Source organism: Pipistrellus kuhlii, unplaced genomic scaffold (genome assembly GCF_014108245.1).
Source record: "Pipistrellus kuhlii isolate mPipKuh1 unplaced genomic scaffold, mPipKuh1.p scaffold_m20_p_8, whole genome shotgun sequence".
Taxonomy (NCBI): domain Eukaryota; kingdom Metazoa; phylum Chordata; class Mammalia; order Chiroptera; family Vespertilionidae; genus Pipistrellus; species Pipistrellus kuhlii.
This window is the reverse complement of record NW_023425584.1, coordinates 18,636,655-18,657,340: the sequence shown is the minus strand read 5'-3', so window position 1 is coordinate 18,657,340 and position 20,686 is coordinate 18,636,655. Positions and strand designations below refer to the sequence as shown.

The following is a 20,686-nucleotide window of genomic DNA, read 5'->3' as shown; positions in this document are numbered from 1 at the left end:
ACTGGTGTCATTCACCAGCTGTGTGCCCTTGAGTGAGAAACTTAAACTCTCTGTGCATCAGGGTCCTCATGTGCAAAATAGGGATAATACCCTCTGTCTCCCCAGGTCACTGTGTCGATGAACTAAGACCTAGTCTAGGATCTGATACACTTTAGGTACTCAATAAATGTTAGTGGATTGGATGATTGGGTAAATATCTGACCAATGGCAGGAGTGGGTAACAAATGTTGAGCCCCTGCTATGTCCCTGGCTCCGTGCTAAATGTTTTCCATGCACCATCTCCCTGAATTCTTCATAAGGGAACTAAGATTCTTTTATTTTTTAATTTTTATTTTTATTGATTTCAGAGAGGAAGGGAGAGGGAGAGAGAGATAGAAACATCAATGATGAGAGAGAATCATTGACTGACTGCCTCCTGCATACCCCCTCTTGAGGATGGAGCCCACAATCCAGGCATGTGCCCTTGACAGAAATTGAACCCAGGACCCTTCAGTCCGCAGGCTGACGCTCACTGAGCCAAACCAGGTAGGGCAGGGAAGTAAGATCCTTATTCCCATTTTCCAGATGCAGAAGTGGCAGTGCAGGGACGTTAAGCAATGTGGGCAAGGTCACACAGCCAAAAAGAGGAGGCACTGGGACGCTGGGACCCACAACGGACTGACTGTTCGTTCCCAGCTGAGGAAAGAGAGGCCCAGAGAGGGGAGGTTACTTGCCCAAGGTCACGCAGGAGACGGTGACGGAGGCCTCCAGACCTCCCAGGATTTCCATCGCGGACACCCCCACCTTACGCGCGCTTGGCCCCCTCCAATCGTAGTTCTGCGCGAGGGGACGCGCATCCCCCCATCCCTACCCCTCCGCCGCCTGTCCATTTGGGTGTCTTTGCGGGCGCAGCCGTGCACCCCTCCCCAGCCTCCGGCCCTGCGTAAGGAGAGACCGGCGTTCGCAGCTCCGCTCGGCGCCCCGCACCCGCAGCCGACAGACGGCAGCGCCTGCGCTCGGCCCCCGAAGCCGGTGCAGGAGCCGCGGGGCGAAGGCGCGGCGCTGGCCGGCGGCGCAGCTCCCGTTCCGCCGCTCGCTCCCTGCGCGCTGCGCTGAAGGGAAGACCAGCCGGGAAGCCGGCAGCCTGCCCTCCAAGATGAAGAAGCTCCAGGAAGCTCAACTGCGAAAGGTAGGGCTCCAGAGCGGGCTGGGGGCGCCCCTGAGAGGGGAGTGCGGAGGCCCGCCCCCAGCGAGGCCCGGGAAGGCAGGGGGAGGGGGAGCGCCAGGACCCAATTCTGAGCTCTGGGGAAGGCCGGGCCGAGTGGGATTGCAGGGAGGGGCGGGTCACGGCCTGGGCCATCCCATACCACCCCACCCCCGGCTGAGGGTCGGGAGGTAGTGTGTTTAGGCCTGGGGTTCATTGAACCAGGTCCTGGGAACAGGTGTCTGCAGCCCAGGAGGTCGGAAGTAGGGGTGGCTAGGGCCAGGCACCCACCCCTCTCCAATCCCCCTAATCTCTCCTCCGCCTTGGGATGATGGCGGGGGTAGGGGTGAGGGTGGGTAGAATTGCTGAGCACCAGCCTTGAGCTGGACTAATTCCATGGGGGAGGAGGGGTCGGTGCCGACATGGGCCTGGTCCTCCCCTGTGCACTCTAAGCTGAAGCAGCCTCTGCCATCCAGCCCCTGCCCCTGCCTGCCAGGGGCCCTCCACCTGCTTCCTCCCCACCTCCCCACTGCCTTCCCCAGGCAGCTTAGTGTCCCTGCTAAGACCCGGGCTGCCCCTCAGCAGGGCAGAAGGAGGCAAAGGCAAGGAGTGAGGAACTTGGACACCCAAGGGATGTGGGGATGAGAGCTGACATGCGAGAGGCGGCGGCCAAACCTATGTGTTCCTGGGCCCTGAGCCCGGCCCTCTGCCCCTCCCCACCTTGTCCTGTGGGGCTGGACCTCCCAGCCAAGTGGCACCGGCCTGGGGAGGGAGAGTATTGGCCATGTTTTCTGGCTTTGGGCTAAACACTCCCAGTCCCAGCCAAGGAGTCAGGACTCCAGGGCACTGTTTCTGCAGATGCCCCTTTCCCTGTGGCTTTGGGCATGTTCTCTAACCTGGACCATTGTCTGTCCATCCCCCGCGTCAGCACCAAAGCAGGACCTGTCATAGGTGCTGGTGGATGTGAGACAGTTGTCCATCGGGGCTGGCGTTATTGACCACTCTCCTCCTCCAAGGCTCTCCCCTATTTATTGTATTTAAGCTCTCACCCTGGGTCAGCTGCGTGGGACCGCGGTGATAAGTGGGTCCTTTCTCCTCCTGACATGAGTAGCTTCTCTGGGCCATTGGAGGGTCTCTTGGGGCTTGAGTTCTGCCTGGCTATTTTCCTCCTCTCTTCCCTTTCCTCCCCTCCCCACAGCAATCCCTCCCCTCATTGCTGTGGCCACACATTATGTAAATAGCTATGTTTTGTGAAGCCTTATCTCCTGTAATCCCCCAACCATTCTGGGAGCCACGGCTTATGATCCCCACTTTATAGACAGGGAAACCGAGGCAGAGAGGGGTGTCGCTTCCTGCTTTCCTGAAGGTGGGCTGAGCAGCCTAGAGCAGGGGTGGGGCCCTCTAGCCTCAGGGTCCCCTCCCTTGGTCTGAAGGGGAAGGGGGCAGGGAGGCAGGAAATGCCAGGTTATCCGCCAAGGAGCAACAGTGTTCAGAAATGAGCACTGGGCTGAGCATCAGGGATCTGGGTCCTGGTCTTGCTCTGCCCTTAACTTGCTGTTTGACCTTGGGCTCCTCCCTCCTCCTCCTCCCTGAAACTCATCTGCACACGGATGACGCGGGTTCGGGATTCCTAGCTCCTCTCATCCTGAAAAAGGTATGAGAGCCTTGGCTTAGGCGGTCCTACCTCTCCCAGCCCCTGGCGCTGCTGGTGACCTATATCTGCGAGTCCCTAAAGGAGGAGGTGTAGGTCTGCCAAACTCAGGTGTGTTCCTTCTGGCTCTGGGTGGGGAGTGGAGGGGAGGGGTAATCCGGAGTGGGAGCCTCAATCACACTCAGCCGAAGTGTGAACTGACTCATTAAGCTTCCAGTCCTGCCCCATTGATGCGGTTGCTTCCCGCTGTCTCCGAACTGGTTCCGTCCTCTGTTCCAGCCCCTGGGATTCACTCCATAGTGGGATTGGGGGCTCCTCCAGCGATGGAGGACCCCATCCCCTGCCCCTGGAGCAGAAACAGGCTTCCTCTGATTGGGGGAAGAAGGGATTGAGAGCTGGCAGCATCCAGCTCTTGGAACTCTTGTCACCATGGAAACAGAGAGCCGGGCCGCTCTGTGAACATAGAAAGGGCAGCAGCTTCTCAGAAGGGATCAGAGGAACCTCATTATCGGGCCTTCCTGCCAGCTGGCCAGGATGGGGTTGGGGGGCTCTCAGGGTGACAGGCCTGCCTCACCACTCAGTATCTGTCCGCCCGTGTCACCTGGCATTATCCCATCCCTCCTGGAGCTTATCTCCGAGGGCATCGTGGTTCTGGAGGGCTGATGCTCACCCCGCTGGTGAGGGAAAAGGCATCAGGGGGAAGGGGCAGTTTTCAGATAGGTCTGAGAGCTGCTGCTACCCTAACCTGAGCCGAGCTCACAGCCGAAGAACCACCTGGCATATATTTCAACCCTGGGAGCCCATTTTCTTAAAAAGCAGCTTTTCGTGTTCTTCATGATTGCCACCATCACCCATAATCATGCCAGGCTGTCCCAGTCACCACTACCTTTCCTCAGGCAGGATCACCCCATGCTCCTCACTATCACTGAGAGTCACCCCAACATGGTTACCCCATTTCTGCCACCTGAGCCTATTGCACCAACCCTGTCACCTCAGCCAGTCACATCCAGTCCCTGACACTTGCACTCTTCATCCCAGCAGTGCTCATGTGACAAACCCCCAGCGAAGCCTCCTCTGTCGCCAGCTGATTTGTGTGTAGACACCTGCTTGGCCCGGTGGCAGGAAGGGCGATGTTAGGGGAAAGCACAGCCCTGATTAGTAGCTCTTTCCTGAGCCCCTGCGTGCGACTCTGGCCTGGTCCTGGACCACTGCAGGTGTCTCCAGCGAAGAATCTTGCCTCACTCATCAGAGCCAGAGACTATGAGGTAGAGATTGTCTAGACCTGTATTTCCCCACGTCTATCATGGCAGGCCGGCTCCTTGAAACCCTTTTCTTAAGTAGGATTGGGAAATACTGTCTATTCCAGCCCCTATTTGGAGAGTCACAGTGCCTATTGGTCCATTAAAGGATCTGACAAGTCCGTGAAGAGAAGCCTGTCTTACTGTGTTAACCCAGCTTTTCCCACGTCCTTTGAATCAAGGATCATTTGTTCCACTGACTACCAAAGGGTGTGTTTTGTGAAACACTCGGCTATCGAATCCCTCCAGTGTCCGGATGGGAAACTGAGGCCCAAGAGACTCGTCCCTAAAGTCATATGGTGAATTGGCACAGACCTGGGACTGGAATTGTGGTCTCCTGACTCCCAGCCCTGTGGCATCACTGCTTCCCCACAACCATTCCTCAGTGGGAAGCAGGGGCTTCTTTCGCTCTGAAAACCATGGATGTCTTTCATCATTGGCCTTCTCTGCAGCTCCATCTCTTTCCGCCATAAGGTGAGACTTTCAGAGGCAAGCAGGAAAGGTAGGATTGCCCCTTTCTCCCGGCCCATTCCTGGAGCCACATATGGAAGCTGCTCTCTGGGTTTTAGGAGACCATCCTGGTAGCTCTGGGCTTAATTCCAGGCCCTAAGCCCAGGCAGTCCATGGACGTGCTAACTCACATCCCTTGGGGCCAGGATTCCAAGCAGCTGATCCATCTCCTAGCCTCGGCCTGAAGGGAGAATGCCGGTGGACTTCCCGCCCTCCTTGAATCACTCGGGGGCCCTCAGGGACAGCTGGCCTCCATTCCCTCTGTATACATCTGCCCTCCTGTGACAGGAAGATTATGACTTCTGAGACAGATCGGGGTCTAAATAGCGACTTCCTGCTGGTGAACTAAAATCCACAGTCCTCTGTAGGCCCCATGCGCATAAATCTACTCCCTTCCTCAGGGGAGCACAGGGTCCCTCCGAGCCCTCTCCTTTCTATGCCCAGCTTTCCCAGTTCCTTCCTCTTGTCCTCAAGTAACCGCTTTTTCTGAGCAACCTCCAGTCTGGCCACCCGCCCTTTGGACAGGCTCCAAACTCCCTGTGTCTTTCTAAAATATGGTGCCCAGAATGGAGCAGCTGAACTTCAGCCCTGTGTGTGAAGATCTGGGCTTGGACTGCAGGAAGCTTTCCACTCCCCAGCCTTGTAAAAACCTCAGGCATGGCAGGACTCCTCTTTGACCTTCAGTTTTCCCCATCGTTGAAATGGAGTTTAGATGAATACTTTGCTCACAGGGTTGTTTTGAGAATGAAATCAAGTAATGGGAGTAAAATGTTTATTGCATAATCATAGTACATGCTCAATGCATGGCGACTGTGGTAAGATCACCATCATTATCATCATTGTTGTCATCTTCAAAATAGGACCATCCTTTGATTTAACCTCTGTGGTAGCCAAACAAAGATCAAGGTGGGTTTCTTAGTGCCCGAGCAACCTTGCTGGTCTCATAAGTTTGCAGTCACTGGAAACCTCGAGGGGTTCCTGCTTATGGGCCATGTTAGCCCAGATGAGAGGAATTGATCATCTGAACCTGTGGTCGGTTGAACTCATTAGTCAACGGAGCCAAATATCAGCAGTGCGACGACTAAAATTTCTTTTGAGAGCCAAAAACCAACTTCTGTGCATGGACCACGAAGTTTCAATTGCACTGCACATGGTATTTTGTGGAAGAGCCACACTCAAGGGGCCAAAGATCCGCATGTGGCTCGAGAGCCGCAGTTTGCTGACCACTGATCTGAACCAACAGAATGTCTTTCTTGGAGCCCTATTCAAGTCTATATCCTTGTATTGGTTGGTGGTCACAGTTCCATCCTAGCCTCACCTTGCTCTTTCACCCTTTTGGTTTCTCTTATTGGCAGCCCGTCACTCCAGACCTGCTGATGACCCCCAGTGACCAGGGTGATGTAGACCTGGATGTGGACTTTGCTGCAGACCGGGGGAACTGGACAGGCAAACTGGACTTCCTGCTGTCCTGCATTGGCTACTGTGTGGGTCTGGGGAACGTGTGGCGTTTCCCCTATCGAGCCTACACCAACGGAGGAGGTACGGGCTGAGGTCTGCCTGAGGGGTGGCCGAGTGATGGGTCAAGGCTCCGGGTGGACTGAGGTTTGAAGTGGCTTTAGCTACTGTCTCCTATTGGACCTTGAGCAGAATTAGCTGGATGTGGTTTTATAGCAACCTGGGACTGGAAAGAGGAAGTCACCTGCTTTGTTCCTTTCATCATCCAGGCTCCTCTTCCCTCTCTCTCATGGGTGTGACCCAGTAAGCCCTAAGCCTTGGCATCTCCTGGGCCCTGAGTGATGGGCGGAGGGCTGCCTCTACTTCATGAGGAAGAGCTGTATCTGCCTGTCAGTGATCACTGCACTCCCATTATCCCCCCTCCCCCCCACACACCTCCTCCAGATCCTTACTCTATCAATAATTCCCGCTCGTGAATCCTCTCTTCCTCTCCTGGTTCCTTCTATTCTGACTGCGAACACAGTCTCTCCATCTTAAACAAATTATCTGTGGTCCCTCCTTCTCCATCAAGTGACTGTTCTACGTCTTATTACAATAGCTGGGGTTGAGCACTCACCATCTGTCAGTCTCGGGCTTGATGCTCTCCATGGCCTGTCTCATTCAACCCTGACAACAGACTCCTGGGTGGGCACCTTTGTCCCGATGAGGAAGCCTGGGCTTGGAGAGGCCAGTTCCTTGCCCAAGGTCACACAGTGGCCGACCCAACATCCCACCCAGGACTACCTTCTGCAGAGCCGGTGCATGCCCACCAGCAATCCATATCTCCTCCCATCTCTATCAAACCTGTTAAAGAAGCTCATATTGTCAGGGCGACGGAAATCCAAATAAATGTACACGAAGCAACGACAAATGAATGATATCACTGGGAAGGGGAGGTCTGGAGCTGGGCCCTGAAGCTCCAGGAACTCCATAATATCCCCAGTTCTCTCTGCACACACCCCCCTGCCTCCCACCAACCCCCCGGTTCCCGACTCTTTTTCCCTCTGTATGCTGGCCTCATTTTCCACTGGGACAGGCTTTCTCCTTGCAGTTGGGTGGCCAGAGACAACTCTGGAATGACTTCCTCCTCAGAAGTGCCATCCGATGAATCTATATGTAATTGCAGAGAAGGTCTCTAATTGGCCTGGCTTGGGATATGTGCCAGTGAGGAGGTGGGCAGGGGTTGGCTGCTGCCACTGGCAGCCCCTTCAGAGCCATATGGTGGTGGGACGTTCTCTAAGGAGTTAGCTGCCAAAATGTGAAGAAAGGGGGGAGACGTGGGACCATAGGTGGCAGCCACAAGCACCTGAGGTGGCTAAGTGGGAGTGTGGGGGCCTGGTAGATGGGAGGCTTGATTTCGGCGCTGAGGAGTTTGCCCTTTCTTCAGCAGGAAGTCACTCGTTTATTCACACATTTGTTCGTTCAGTGTCTGCTCTGACCCCAGCCCGGTTTAGGCACCGGGGCTGTAGAGGTGAGTGAATCTCTGTCCAACCCTTGGCCCTCAGTGATAGATGGTAGAAAAGAAGACAGTCCCAAGCCACAGGAGAAGCGTTCCCTCAGGTCACAGGTGGTGTCCACAGGTCAGGGGTGGGGCAGGGCTGGAGCTGGGCTTTAGGGGAGCTGACCCCCTGCAGCCCTGCCCCCACCCCTCCCCGCAGGTGCCTTCCTCGTGCCCTACTTCCTCATGCTGGCCATCTGCGGCATCCCTCTCTTCTTCCTCGAGCTCTCTCTGGGCCAGTTCTCCAGCCTGGGACCCCTGGCCGTCTGGAAAATCAGCCCCCTTTTCAAAGGTGAGGCCGCAGGGGTCCCCGGAGTGGTCTGGGCCTGGGGGAGGCCAGGTGATTGCCCCCTACCCTTTAACCTCCAGAAAGGGAGGGCTTCTGAGGGGAAGCACAGCCGGCCCCAAGGAGGGCACGGCCTGAGGGCAGCCCCTGTCGCCACGCCAGGTGCCGGCGCGGCCATGCTGCTCATTGTGGGCCTGGTGGCCATCTACTACAACATGATCATCGCCTACGTCCTCTTCTACCTCTTCGCCTCCCTCACCAGCGACCTGCCCTGGCAGCATTGTGGCAACTGGTGGAACACAGACCTCTGCCTTGAGCACAGAGGCTCCAAGGATGGCAACGGGGCCCTGCCCCTCAACCTCACCAGCACCGTCAGCCCCAGCGAGGAGTACTGGAGGTCTGGGGGGGCCCACACGCTGGGGGGTCGAGGAGGGGAAATGAGCCTGAGTCCCCAAGGGCCCAGTGTTCACTTCAGAGATGCTAGTATTTGGTGGACTCTGCATTCTAATCCCAGCTGTTCACCTGACCAGCCATGTGACCTTCAACAATTTATTTGGCTTCTGATGCTTTATCATATATATATATATATATATATATATATATATATATATATATATATATATAAATTGATTTTTTATAGAGAGGAAGGGAGAAGGATAGAGACCTAGAAACATCGATGAGAGAGAAACATCGACCAGCTGCCTCCTGCACACCCCCAACTGGGGATGTGCCCGCAACCAGTGTACATGTCCTTGACCAGAATTCAAACCTGGGACCCTTCAGTCCGCAGAACGATGCTCTATCCACTGAGCCAAACCAGTTTCGGCATGATGCTTTATATTTAAAAAAAATATGTGTGTATATATATTTTATTGATTTCAGAGAGGAAGGGAGAGGGAGAGACAGAGACATCAATAATGAGAGAAAAATCATTGATTGGCTGCCTCCTGCACACTCCCTACTGGGGATCAAGCTGGCAATCCAGGCGTGTGTTCTTGACCAGAAAATCAAACCCAGGACCCTTCAGTCCCACAGGCCAACACTCTACCCACTGGCTAGGGCCTGATGCTGTAGCTTTAAAGTGGGCATGATAATAGTATTTCAGAGGGTTGCCACGAGGAGTAAAGAAAGGAAGGAAAGCATATAAATTTTGCCATCCAGCCTGGTGGGTAGCAAGTGCTCAATAAATGCTAGCTGATAATACTGACGATGGTGAAGGTACTGGCAGAGATAGTAACCTCTTGGGGCCTTAGTTTCTGCCTCTGTAAAAGGTTTGGGATGAAAATAGTCCCTCCTCCATAGGATGTCATCCATTGGCTGACCAGAGGACACAGACCAGGGACCCCAGCCCTTCATCTGCCAACGGCTGCTCTTAGGACTCTTCCCCCAGATGGACCCCATGTCTTGAAATATTTTGGTCTCCAGCCTACATTTATTATGCCGCTCCCCTGTTTGTCCGTGCCAAGTCCACCCAGAGCGTGTGCCCCTGCTGAGGAGTATGTCTGGCCAGTGGGAAAGGCGAAGCTTGGGTCTGCAACTTAAAGCCAAAGTGTAGCGTGGGGGCTGGGCAGCTGCCGGGGTTTCCATGGAAGCACCGGGACCCACTGCGTCAGGGGGTGTGCAGGCAGAAAGCAGACAGCACTCGCCCAAGACTTTAGCAAAGGGAGCTCAGTGGAGGGAGGTGACAGTATGAGGGGATCCACACGGAATGGCGTGGCACTAGGAACTAGCAAGGGGGTCAGCTGTAACCCCCCTGAGCCAAGGAGCAAGCAGAGGGACCCACGGAACTGGAGCCAGGGAGATCCGGGGCCTTGGAGGAAAGACTGCCCAACCAGAGCTTGCTATGAAGAAGGCAGTCACAGCCAGACCAGGCCTTCTGATGCATGTGTGTGTGTGCATGCATGTGTAAGCATGTGCACACACACGTGTGTGCAAATACCCTAACCCCTCACTCCTCCTGCCCTCCAGTCTCCTACTGTGGCCTCCCATTAGCCAAATCCAAATGGAAATCAAAGGGGATGGGCAGCCTGGGCGATGTGGTCTGTAGAGGCAGCCTCCAGGTGCAGAGCTGTCTGAGGACAGGCCCAATCAAGCGGAAGCTAGCCAGGATCACCTCGCGGGCTGGCCGCTGCTTTCCTCCATGTTAATGGAGCGTGACCAGCGGACACTCAGACCTTCGTCTCCCACAGCCGCTACGTTCTCCACATCCAAGGCAGCCAGGGCATCGGCAGCCCCGGGGGGATCCGCTGGAACCTCTGCCTCTGCCTGCTGCTCGCCTGGGTCATCGTGTTCCTCTGTATCCTCAAGGGTGTGAAGTCCTCAGGCAAGGTGAGGCCCCAGGGGGCTGGTGAAGGCTTCAAGGAAGAGGCAGGGCATGGACTGAACCTAGGAGGGTGAGGGGAAGGGGAAGGGCATGGAGCTGGGGAAGATGTGGAGGTGAGGATGGGCAGTGGCTAGGCTGGTTGGCTAGACTAGGAACTTGCCAAGGGCAGGACCCATGTGTTATTCAGGTTTGTGTCCTGACCCGGTGCTGGCACTCTGAAGAGGCTCCGCACGTGTTTCCTGAAAGCTCGGAGGGTGGCTGTGACTCAGAGCCCTTTGAGAGGCAAGTGGCCAGAACCCAGTTGTCACAGTTGGAAAATGCAGAGTGTGTGCTTCAGGCATGACTGGGTCTAGGGGGCAAGTGGAGGGAACATCCCGGCCCATGGGCCGCCTAAGTTCTGAGAAACCATTTGGTCTGGCCCTGCCCGAGCATTAGGGGTGAGTTAATAAAGCGTTTGACCAAACAGAGCAGGCGCATTTGAAGTTGGTAATTTTGTATGGCCCTTGGATGATGTTGTAAGTAGCCACGTGGGCCTCAGCAGAAAAGAGGTCAAGGGGTTCAATGAATGTTATTAGGACTGTGGTTCTCCCGTCTCTCAGCTGTGTTCTCAGGCTTCATTCTTTATGTGGTTGCTCAGCAACTCTGGGCTACCCTTTACATGCTTATTGAAGGGTTCCCCCTTCCCCCCATTTGCAGAATCCTAGAAGTGAGTCTTACTGGGTGAGCTGATTGCCATACCCATCCCTGAACCAGTCACTGTGGCCAGGACGGTGTAGTGCTGGGCCTTGATCACCTGCCTGCCCCAGGAGCCAGGAATGGAGTCAGCCCCAGCTGGGGAGAGTCAGGGGGCTGTCATCTGATGAAGCCACAGGTGTCCACTTTAGGCTGTGAAGGGCAAGAAGGCCATAACGCTGTTTGGAAGGACTTGAAAATCCGAATGGTTTACTTAATCATTTATAAATCAGAACTGTCCCTCTGCAACGTACTCAGAAGTGATGTCCGTTTGGAAGAGAACCATTAACAGAAAGACTAGGAAGCCGGAGCAGAAAGCCTTTAGACAGAGAGGAGAGGTCATCGTGGTGCGAGCCAAGACCGCGGGGAGTCTGGGAGTGTCCAGTCTGGTGGTCATGCTGGCCGATGACCACATGGGGTGGGTTTGCTGGGGGGTAGAGGGCAGGAGGCTCTTCTGACCTTCAGGGGAGGGGTGATGGTGGCCTGGACCCGGCCACAGTGGAGCCGGAGGGGGTGGATGGATTTGGGACAGCCTTGGGAAGCAGTGACAGGACTTTGCTGAGGGGATCAGTGTGAGGAGGGAGGGAGGAAGGAAGAGAGAAAAAGAGGGAGGAAGGAAGGGAGAGAGGGAGGGAGGTAGGGAGGGAAGGGAAGGGAAAAGTAGCATCATAGGTTGATGGCTGTTTCCCATCTTGGGAGTAGGATGGGGCTTTCTAGAAGAGGAGCAGGGCAGAGGAAGTCACCCTGCCCTCCATTCCTACTTGCTTGCAGGTGGTGTATTTCACGGCCACGTTCCCCTACCTCATTCTGGTCATGCTGCTGATCCGTGGAGTCACTCTCCCTGGGGCCTGGAAGGGCATCAAGTTCTATCTCACCCCCCAGTTCCACTACCTGCTGTCTTCCAAGGTGAGGCCTTTGGGACTGGGGTGTGCAGGGAGGGGCCAGGCCTGACCTGGGAAGTGGAAATAGGGCTCCCTGGAGAAGAGAGTGGGCAGGAAGTAGGAATCCCTCACGTGGTCAGCTTCCAGGACCAGGCACTGTGCTCAGTCCTGTCTTCTTCATTTATTGTTTGTGACAATTCTATGAAGTAGACATTATTCTCCCATTTCACAGGTGAAAAAACTGAGGCCTGAAAGAGTCAGTGATCAGCTTACGGTTACATAGGGAGTGACAAAGCTGGGCTTCTAACCTAGATCTGTTTGATTCCAAACCCCATGGAGGGTATTAGTAATATTAGTCAACGATGGCTATCATTTCTTACTTATTGACAAATGACTGTGCCTAAACATGCTCTCAGCACTTTGCATATATGTAGTCATTCAGTCCTCATCACCAGCCTACTCCCATTTCCTTATTGCAGAGGGACCTGAGGCCCAGAGAGGTGATGTGTCTTTCCCACACTATACAGCCAGAGAGTGGCAGAGCTGGAGTCCAAACCCAGGTCCCTCTGACTCCAGGAAGGAAGTTTGAAGGTTACACAGGCTTGTTGTCCATGTGAATTTCCTGAAAATTTTATGAGAACAAACTTAGAGATTGCCTTCTAGATCCCAGGTGGGGAAACTGAGGCCCTGAGAGACACAGATGAATGTGAGAGGCACAGTCTGAGTGGTGAAGCTGGGTTTGCTCCCAGCCCAAGTCACTTGTGAGCCAGGCCCTTCCCTATGCCATCCCTGGACCTATTGGCTGGCTCTCTCCCCACCTCCTTCCTCCTGTTTCCGTGGTACTCTGACACCTCGGTGTGCCAGCTGCTTCTCTTTGTCCTCCATCTGCACCCTTCTTGCCACAGGTGTGGATCGAAGCTGCCCTTCAGATCTTCTACTCCCTGGGGGTGGGCTTCGGGGGCCTCCTCACCTTTGCCTCCTACAACACGTTTCACCAGAACATCTATCGGTCAGTGCCGCCTCCCGGGCCCCAGGGCCGGAGCTGGGCCGAGAGGGGCGGGGTGGGGTGGACCGGGGAGGGCTTCTCCGGGTGAGGTTCACCCCGCCCGCGCCTGAACTTCTGGCAGAGACACTTTCATCGTCACTCTGGGCAACGCCATCACCAGCATCCTGGCTGGCTTCGCCATCTTCTCCGTGCTGGGCTACATGTCTCAGGAGCTGGACGTGCCTGTGGGCCAAGTTGCCAAAGCAGGTAGGCAGGCTGCCTGGGCCTGGTAGGCAAGGATGTGTGTTAGGCACAGCTGGGTGGAAAGGGAGCCTGTGTGTGGACCAGCAAGGCTGTGGATGGGCGTGCTGAGAGTGTGTACACACATGCACGCAAGTACGCACAAATGAACGTGTCTCGGCTGGTCTCTGGGTGGCCATGTACAAGTGAGTGTGCATTAGCCTGTGTCCGGAGATGAAGGAACGTCTGTATGAGACTGTCTTGTATTTGTCACATGAGTAACTCCCTTTGCTTGTCCAAATGAGTCATATCCTGACTTGAGATGTCTGTGTGCAAGTGAATCGATGTTGTGAGGGATCTTGGGAATCCGTGTCTTGTGCCACGGGACATGTTTAAGCACGTGTGTTAGTGGGATTGTTTGTGCAAATGGTTGTGTACATAAGTGTACTCAAACGAGGTATTACTAATTTATTCATTATTCATGACTAATTCATTTGTTTTATCAACTTATGTTTATTGAGCACTGACATGTGCTGGCATGTGTCCTAGGAGTTAGTAAAGTGTCACAAGTGTACAGTTAGTGGACATCTTTGGGTTTGCTCAGGTGGGTGTAAGCGACCATGAGTGTGTGAGTGTGGATGTGGGGGCCTGCCACGTGCCCCAGGCTGCTGACCCCGTGTGCCCTTGGCCCAGGCCCAGGCCTGGCCTTTGTCGTCTACCCGCAGGCCATGACCATGCTGCCTCTGTCGCCCTTCTGGTCCTTTCTCTTCTTCTTCATGCTGCTGACTCTCGGTTTGGACAGTCAGGTGAGCCTTGTCCATTCCAATAGGTGCCTCCTGGCACGTGCGCTGTGTGTATCTGTGTGTGCGTGAGATGTGTGACAGTGTGTGATCTGTGTGTGTCTGTGATGCCTGTGGGTGTGATGTGTGTCTGTGTCTCTCTGTGATGTGTGTGATGTGTGTGATGTTTGTGTGTGTCTGTGTATCTGTGTGTCTGAGTGTCAATGTGTAATGTGTCTGGAGTGTGATATATGTTTGTGTCTGTGTGGTGTATGTCCATATCTGTGTGAGCGTATATGTGTGTGGTGGAGACAAAACTCTGAAATCCCCTTTCCTTCCCTTAGTTTGCCTTTCTGGAGACCATTGTGACAGCTGTGACGGATGAGTTCCCCTACTACCTGCGACCCAAGAAGGTCGTGTTCTCAGGGCTCATCTGCGTGGCCATGTACCTGATGGGGCTGGTCCTCACCACGGACGTGAGTGGCTGTGGGGGCCGGTGGCTGGTGGGCGAGGCTGGGAGGACATCTCTGGCTGGGCACTCCCTGAACCACCCACTTTCTTGACCTCTCTGGGAGGAACCTAGAGCATCCCAGACCCTCTCTCCCAAGGGGCACCTTGGCCTATGACCCAGAGTCTTGGCTTTGGAGTCTGAAAGACCCGGTTCAAGCCTCGCTCCTGCACTTGTTGAGTAAGCTCAGGACAAGTGGCTTCACCTTCCTGAGTCTGTTTTCCCATCAGTTAAACGGGGGCCTGCATCTAAGGCTGCTGTCAGACTCAAATAGGCGTGGCGGGTGGACAGGGGTTTGCTGACATCAGCTGGCTCTCCCCCCTCACCTCGCTCCCCTCCCCAGCCTGGCTGCTTCCTGCCTAGAGAAGGGGCTACAGCAGGGAGCCTGGCCATGGTGAGGGGACCCCAGAGCTGTGACTTGTATTCCAGGGGGGCATGTACTGGCTGGTCCTTCTAGACGATTACAGCGCCAGCTTCGGGCTCATGGTGGTGGTGATTACCACATGCCTCGCTGTCACCCGGGTATATGGTGAGAGGGGCTGGGAGAGGCGGAGTTGAGGCTCCCCCTGTGGGAGATGGGAGTCCCCCAGCAATTAGGTCCCTGTTCCCAAAGGCCAGGGTGTTGGGTGGGGGCCATTGGGTGGAGGAGGGGCTGCTGGCACTTGTGGGGCCTATGGGAGGGACCTGTGGGTGAGACCTGTGGGAGGGACCTGTGGGTGGGGCCTATGGGAGGGACCTGTGGGTGGGGCCTATGGGAGTCACCTGTGGTTGGGACCTGCTCCTCTCCTCCCAGGCATCCAGAGGTTCTGCCGGGACATCCATATGATGCTGGGCTTCAAGCCGGGCATCTACTTCAGGGCCTGTTGGCTGTTCCTGACCCCGGCCACCCTCCTGGTAACTGGGGTGGGTGGGAGGGCTGCTGGCTGGGGCCCAGGGCCGAGAGCAGGGTCCCTCTGGGCATTAAGTCTGGTAGGGCTGAGGGGTGGGCTGGGCACCAGGATCAGGCCTACTCCCCTCCCCCGGGATGTCCCCAGCCTTTGTGTCTGTGCTGGGCCTCGTCCTCAGTTTGGTTGGCAAAAGGAATGCAGCTTTCTCAGGCCTCTGGGTCTTAGGGCTGGGCCTTGAGGCTCTCCTTTCTCAGCTTTGGGGTGGGAGCAGGTCAGGGATAGACCATCCCAGAAATTAGGGTTTTTCAGACTGGGCTGTCTCAGGCCTGGCCATTGGGTGAGCTTGAGCAGAGCTAGTTCCTGGCTCCAGAACAAAGACGGACGATCACGGTTTCTGGCACCACTTAGGACTGGGCTACCTCAGACACTGGGTGTGCTGGGCTGTCTCAGGCCTTGGGATGGCCCCGGGCCTTAAGGTAGCTCCGCCCTGGGCTGGCCTAAGCCCCGGGGCCAGAAGGCGCACTGTGATGCTGGGAGCCCCCTCCCTGCAGGCCCTGCTGGTGTACAGCATCGTCAAGTACCAGCCCTCAGAGTACGGCACCTACCGCTTCCCGGCCTGGGCGGAGCTGCTGGGCATCCTGATGGGCCTGCTGTCCTGCCTCCTGATCCCAGCCGGCATGCTGGTGGCTGTGCTTCGAGAGGAGGGCTCGCTCTGGGAGGTGAGTCAGCCACAACCTTGCCTGCCCCCAGCCTCCCTGATCTGTGGCCGGGCCCTGGCTCACCTGCTAACACAGAAAAGATTCACACCAATACCTTCTCCGGGGCTTTGCAGGCTTCTTTTAAGCGGGCTTCTTTTAAGAGCAGCTTTTCTAACCCGGACCCTGAGCTATGAATCAGCTCAAACCTATCTGGGCTGAGGTAGGCTTGCAGTTCTGCCCCGTGACCCCTCTTATCTCTCAGGGACTCTGGGGGCCACAATCCAGAGACCACCGATGTCAGCCAACGACTGCTTGTCTTGCGGAGAGGACAAGGGGCTTGCCCCACCGTGAGTCAGGCACGGTCAGGATTTGAACTCTGGTCACCAGCCCAGAGCTTCCCTATGGGACTCGGGGCAGAAGGCAACATTGAAGGACCATGGGTGGGGGTGAGAAGGGGCTGTCTCCCTCCTCCTGTGTCCAGGAGCCATGCAGTGGGGCTTCTGGGAAAGGGATGATGGCGGGAGCCTTCCTCATGGCCAGGGCTTAGTGGAGAGACCCCTGGGCATCTCAGAAGAGGGGATTAGTGATCCTTTGCAGGCACGTGGGCTTGCTGGGATGCTGTGTGATCACAGAGAGATCCTGTCCCTCTCTGAGCCTCAGGGTGCCCTCTATACTGAGCCCTTCACCTCTGAGGCCATGGGTGTGGAGTCCTCTGGTGGCAAGAGGCTGTTATAGGGACCAAAGCTGAATGAGCCTCTAGGCCAGCAGAGAGAGCCAGGGACCCCACCTCCTACCCCCATCAGAGATGTGTGGATCCAGCTAGCACTGCCTCAGGAGAGCCAGTTGTGAAATATTTGAGAATATCGTTAGCTGCTTGTCAAGCCATTGATAGCCCGAGGACACTGGTGGGGATATTTGCACCACTGAACCTGGCTACCCGTCAGGCCTCCTGTGCCCTTCACCCTCCTCCTCAGCCTGCTACCAGCACACCTCTCCCCACTCCCCACACAGCTGCACTGCCCCTCCGCTGTCCGCAGAGGGCTCAGAGCCCTTTCCTGGCAGAAGTGGGTTGTGGCCACTCTGCCCAGACTACAGGGGTCCTGGAGTCCAGCTGCTGTGTGACTGGGGGCAAACCCCTTGCCTTCTCTGAACCTCGGGAGCCCCACTCGTGCTACTGCAGAAAATACAGTTTCTTGCTTGAGAGCCAGGGTGTCTGTGAAGGGAAGGAGGAAGAGGGGGTGCTCAGGTGAAGGGCTCCATCCCTCGAAGGTTGTGGTTCCCAAGCCTTGCCCTGCTGCCCCAGCTGCTCACAGCCTGTTGGAGAGACATGTCTTGGGGGTGGGGTGGGGTTGGGGGCACTGCAGAGGAGTCCCTGTCCAGCTCCAGAGTGGGACCTTCAGAGACCAGGGCTTCTAGTCCTGACAGACGCCTGGCTAACTCGACAAGGTGGTCAGTATGGAGAGGGGAGAGCGTCCCAGGCAGAAAAACAATTAGTGCAAAGGCCCAGAGGCAGGAGGGACTGGCATGTTTGGGGACAGCAAGGAGGTCAGTGTGACTGGATCAGAGAGGGTGGAGGGAGAGTGGCAGGAGCTGAGTCGGGGAGGAAGACAGGGGCCGGGACACAGAGGCCGTGATGAGCACTTAGGATTTCATTCCAAGTGAGGTGCCCGGCCAGGGACAGGTTTCTGCGCAACGGGGTGACATGCTCTCCGTAGGTTTTAATAAGGGTCGCCATGTTTGAGTGCAGAGCTGTGCTGGGCCCTGAGCTAAGGGCACAGCACACATTCTCGCCCCTGAACCCGCGCCCCCTGGGCTCCCCTTACTGCCGGTTGTCTTTCCTCCTCGGAGAGTCTGGAGCCCCTTCTCCTGGCAGGACGGGGGCTTCAGAAATGTGGTTTGAGGAAGAAGGAACCTAGAACATACAGGCTTACTCATCCTCTCAGTCAGCTTCCTCCTTCCATGGAAATGGGGCCTCGGAGAGGGAAAGGTCAGACGTCAGAGTCCGAATGCGGCCGAAGGTCCGATACTTGGAAGGTCAGAGCCAATCCCTGCCTCAGTTCTCCAAGTTTACGGCTCTTTCCCCAAAGCTGCCAGCTCCTTAGGATTGAGCATTTGAGGGAAAGGGACCCAGCATGGGCTCCTGTATTGGCCTGACCCCATTCCCAGCACCCTGCACAGCCACCCCAACGTGGCATCATGAGTCCCAGTTACAGATGAGGAAACAGAGCTTACGTTCTGTGCCCAAACTCTACCCAGGCCGAGCGTGGCAGGCAGAGGAAGACTCTCATCCAGCCGTGTGACTCAGTCCTCAGGGTGGGTAACAGTACCCCCATCCCCGGGCTGTTGCAAGGACTAGCCCAGGTGATGTGGAAGGTCTTTGCCGGGTGCCGGGTGCCTGGTGCCGGGTGCCGGGTGTTGGGCCCCAGGAAGCACTGCTCGAGTTTGGGCTGTTTCCACCGCTGTCTCTGCTCTGCTGCAGAGGCTCCAGCAGGCCAGCCGGCCCACCATGGACTGGGGCCCGTCACTGGAGGAGAACCGGACGGGCATGTACGTGGCCACGCTGCCAGGTAGCCAGTCGCCCAAGCCGCTGATGGTGCACATGCGCAAGTACGGGGGCATCACCAGCTTCGAGAACACCGCCATCGAGGTGGACCGAGAGATCGCCGAGGAGGAGGAGTCCATGATGTGAGGCAGGAAGCAGGTGGACAGGAGGTCCCGCCCCAGGGCAAAGGCAGCTGCGACCCCTGGGGTTCTGGGAGGCCTGAGGCTGTGGGAGGTTGCCATGGTGATGCCAGTCCTCTATGCAAGTCCTTCTTTGTGGTCTCTGCCTCTCCCGAAACCTCTATCTACCCCCTACACACACACACACACACACACACACACACACACGCACACTCCAGGCTGAGAATGATCTAGCTTGGCCCTCACTTCACAGATGGATAAACCGAGGCCAGGGAGGAGGACTTGCTTGGGGTCTCATGGCAGGGGGGAGCACTGAACCCCAGGCCTCCTGACCAGCCAGCTCCCCTTCTCTTGTGGCAGCTGGCACTACCCTCTCGTCTGTGTCCAGAGCACAGGCCCCTCCCTTGTCTCAGGAAGCCTGGCCCAAGCCTCCCACAGGCAGAATCTTGAGCAGGCAGACACTCGGTGTCTCCAGGCCCACCGGGCCCCGGGCATCGAGAGTTAACAAGTCGAGTGGGAGAGAAAGATCCCTCCTGGTTCCTGTGTGTGCGCAGGTCAGGTTTCTTGGAGGGTGGGCAAGCTGGGAAGAGAGAGGAAGAGGAAGGCATGATGGGGGAGGCCTCTGGGCAAGGGGCTGACCCTGCCAGTGTGGAGATCAGCATGTAGCCTCTTCCTCCTGCCCCGGGCCCAGGAGGGGGCTGACTGCCTGGGGCGGAGACCAAGGGCTGAGGAGCAGGAATAGTGGCAGGAGGAGAAGGTACTAGGTAACAACAAATCCAAGTAGGGGTGAGGGATATTGGGGAGGGGACAGGGGATTGGCATGGTCTGTGTGTGCTTCAGAAAGAATGTTGTTCTGGGTCAGTGTGCATTGTGGTGAGAGGGGACGGGGTGGAGGGGAGAGGCCTGTGGAGGATGGGCAAGAGGGGCTGGTGGCCCAAGCAGCAAGCGTGATGGGGGTCACCAGAGCTTGAGGATGGAGATAGCAGAAGGCAGTGGACACCCCAAGCCTGGGGCCAGAAGCCTTGGTATCTTCAATGCCCAGGCACGGAGGGTCTGCCTGGTCCCTCCTTCCCTGAGAGAGGAGGGTGGGGTGAAAATGCCTGAGCAGGTCTCCTGCACACGGCGGTCTCCCCACCAGTGGGGCTATGCCTGCCTCCGCGCCCGTCTCTCTCCTGGTGTCTCCCCAACCCACCTGTGTTCTGTTGGTTACTTGTCAATAAAACCCAATGAGGTCACCCTCACCCTGTCTCCTTACTGCAGAGAGCCAGGAGGTGGGCAGCAGCTCAGATAAGGAGACAGACTCAGCGGCCTCCTGTCCCGGCTCTCCTGGCTTCTCTCCTGTCACGCCGTTTCTCTCTGGCAATGGTGGGTGGGTGGGGCTGAAGGAGGAGGGTGAAGAAGATGAGGAAAGCCCCAGGAGACCACTTGGTCCCCCATTATACATACGAACAAGCCCAGGCCCTCCGAGAGGAAGAGACCCGGTCAGGGTTACTCAGCTGAGGCCGCAGAGCTGGGGCCAACCAGGGCCTGCAGCATGCTGGGAGACCAGGGTTGGGAGGAGCCAAGAGTTTCCCAGGCTGGAAGAACGTCCTGGTTCTCCCTACCCCCTCCTGGCGGGACCTGCCATATAAAAGAGCCCAGAGCCTTTCAAATGCGAGGTGTTCCCAGGTGTTCACAAAGGCTTTGATTGGGGGTGGAAAGGAAGGGCCTGCATGCTGCATATTTCGGATATTAATAAATTTCCCCTAACAAAGGGCCAGGCCCCCCTCCCACTCCTTTTTGTTTGGGGCTTTAGGTGGGGGAAGAGAGGTGGGCTTGCTAATTTGCAGAGGATGTAAGAATGGACTTCACAATCCAGAGGGCTTCTTCCCACACCCAGGGGGTAGGCTCTGGCCTTGCTGACAGAGACTCTGGCACTGACCCTGAGAGTGACCCTGACCCTGACCCTGTCCCTGTGTCTGTTTCTGGCCCTTCCCACCAGCTCTCAGACAGACTCTAGGCCCCATGGCCTTGCTTGTGCTCCTCACACGGATGCTTATTAGGAGTCAGGA

At 56.4% G+C, this 20,686-nt stretch overlaps 1 protein-coding gene across 1 annotated transcript; it reads left to right on the top strand.

Annotated features, from left to right (window-relative positions):
- The first annotated feature begins 852 nt into the window (after window positions 1-852).
- On the top strand, window positions 853-19,876 carry SLC6A7 (solute carrier family 6 member 7). The gene is made up of 14 exons (XM_036424044.2): window positions 853-1,168; window positions 5,998-6,181; window positions 7,795-7,926; window positions 8,083-8,317; window positions 10,110-10,248; window positions 11,747-11,881; window positions 12,762-12,865; window positions 12,984-13,108; window positions 13,775-13,887; window positions 14,205-14,336; window positions 14,798-14,897; window positions 15,162-15,262; window positions 15,807-15,974; window positions 18,433-19,876. The coding sequence occupies exons 1-14, from the start codon at window positions 1,136-1,138 to the stop codon at window positions 18,640-18,642; spliced, it is 1,911 nt and encodes a 636-aa protein (XP_036279937.1). The 5' UTR covers window positions 853-1,135; the 3' UTR covers window positions 18,643-19,876.
- The last annotated feature ends 810 nt before the right edge of the window (window positions 19,877-20,686 follow it).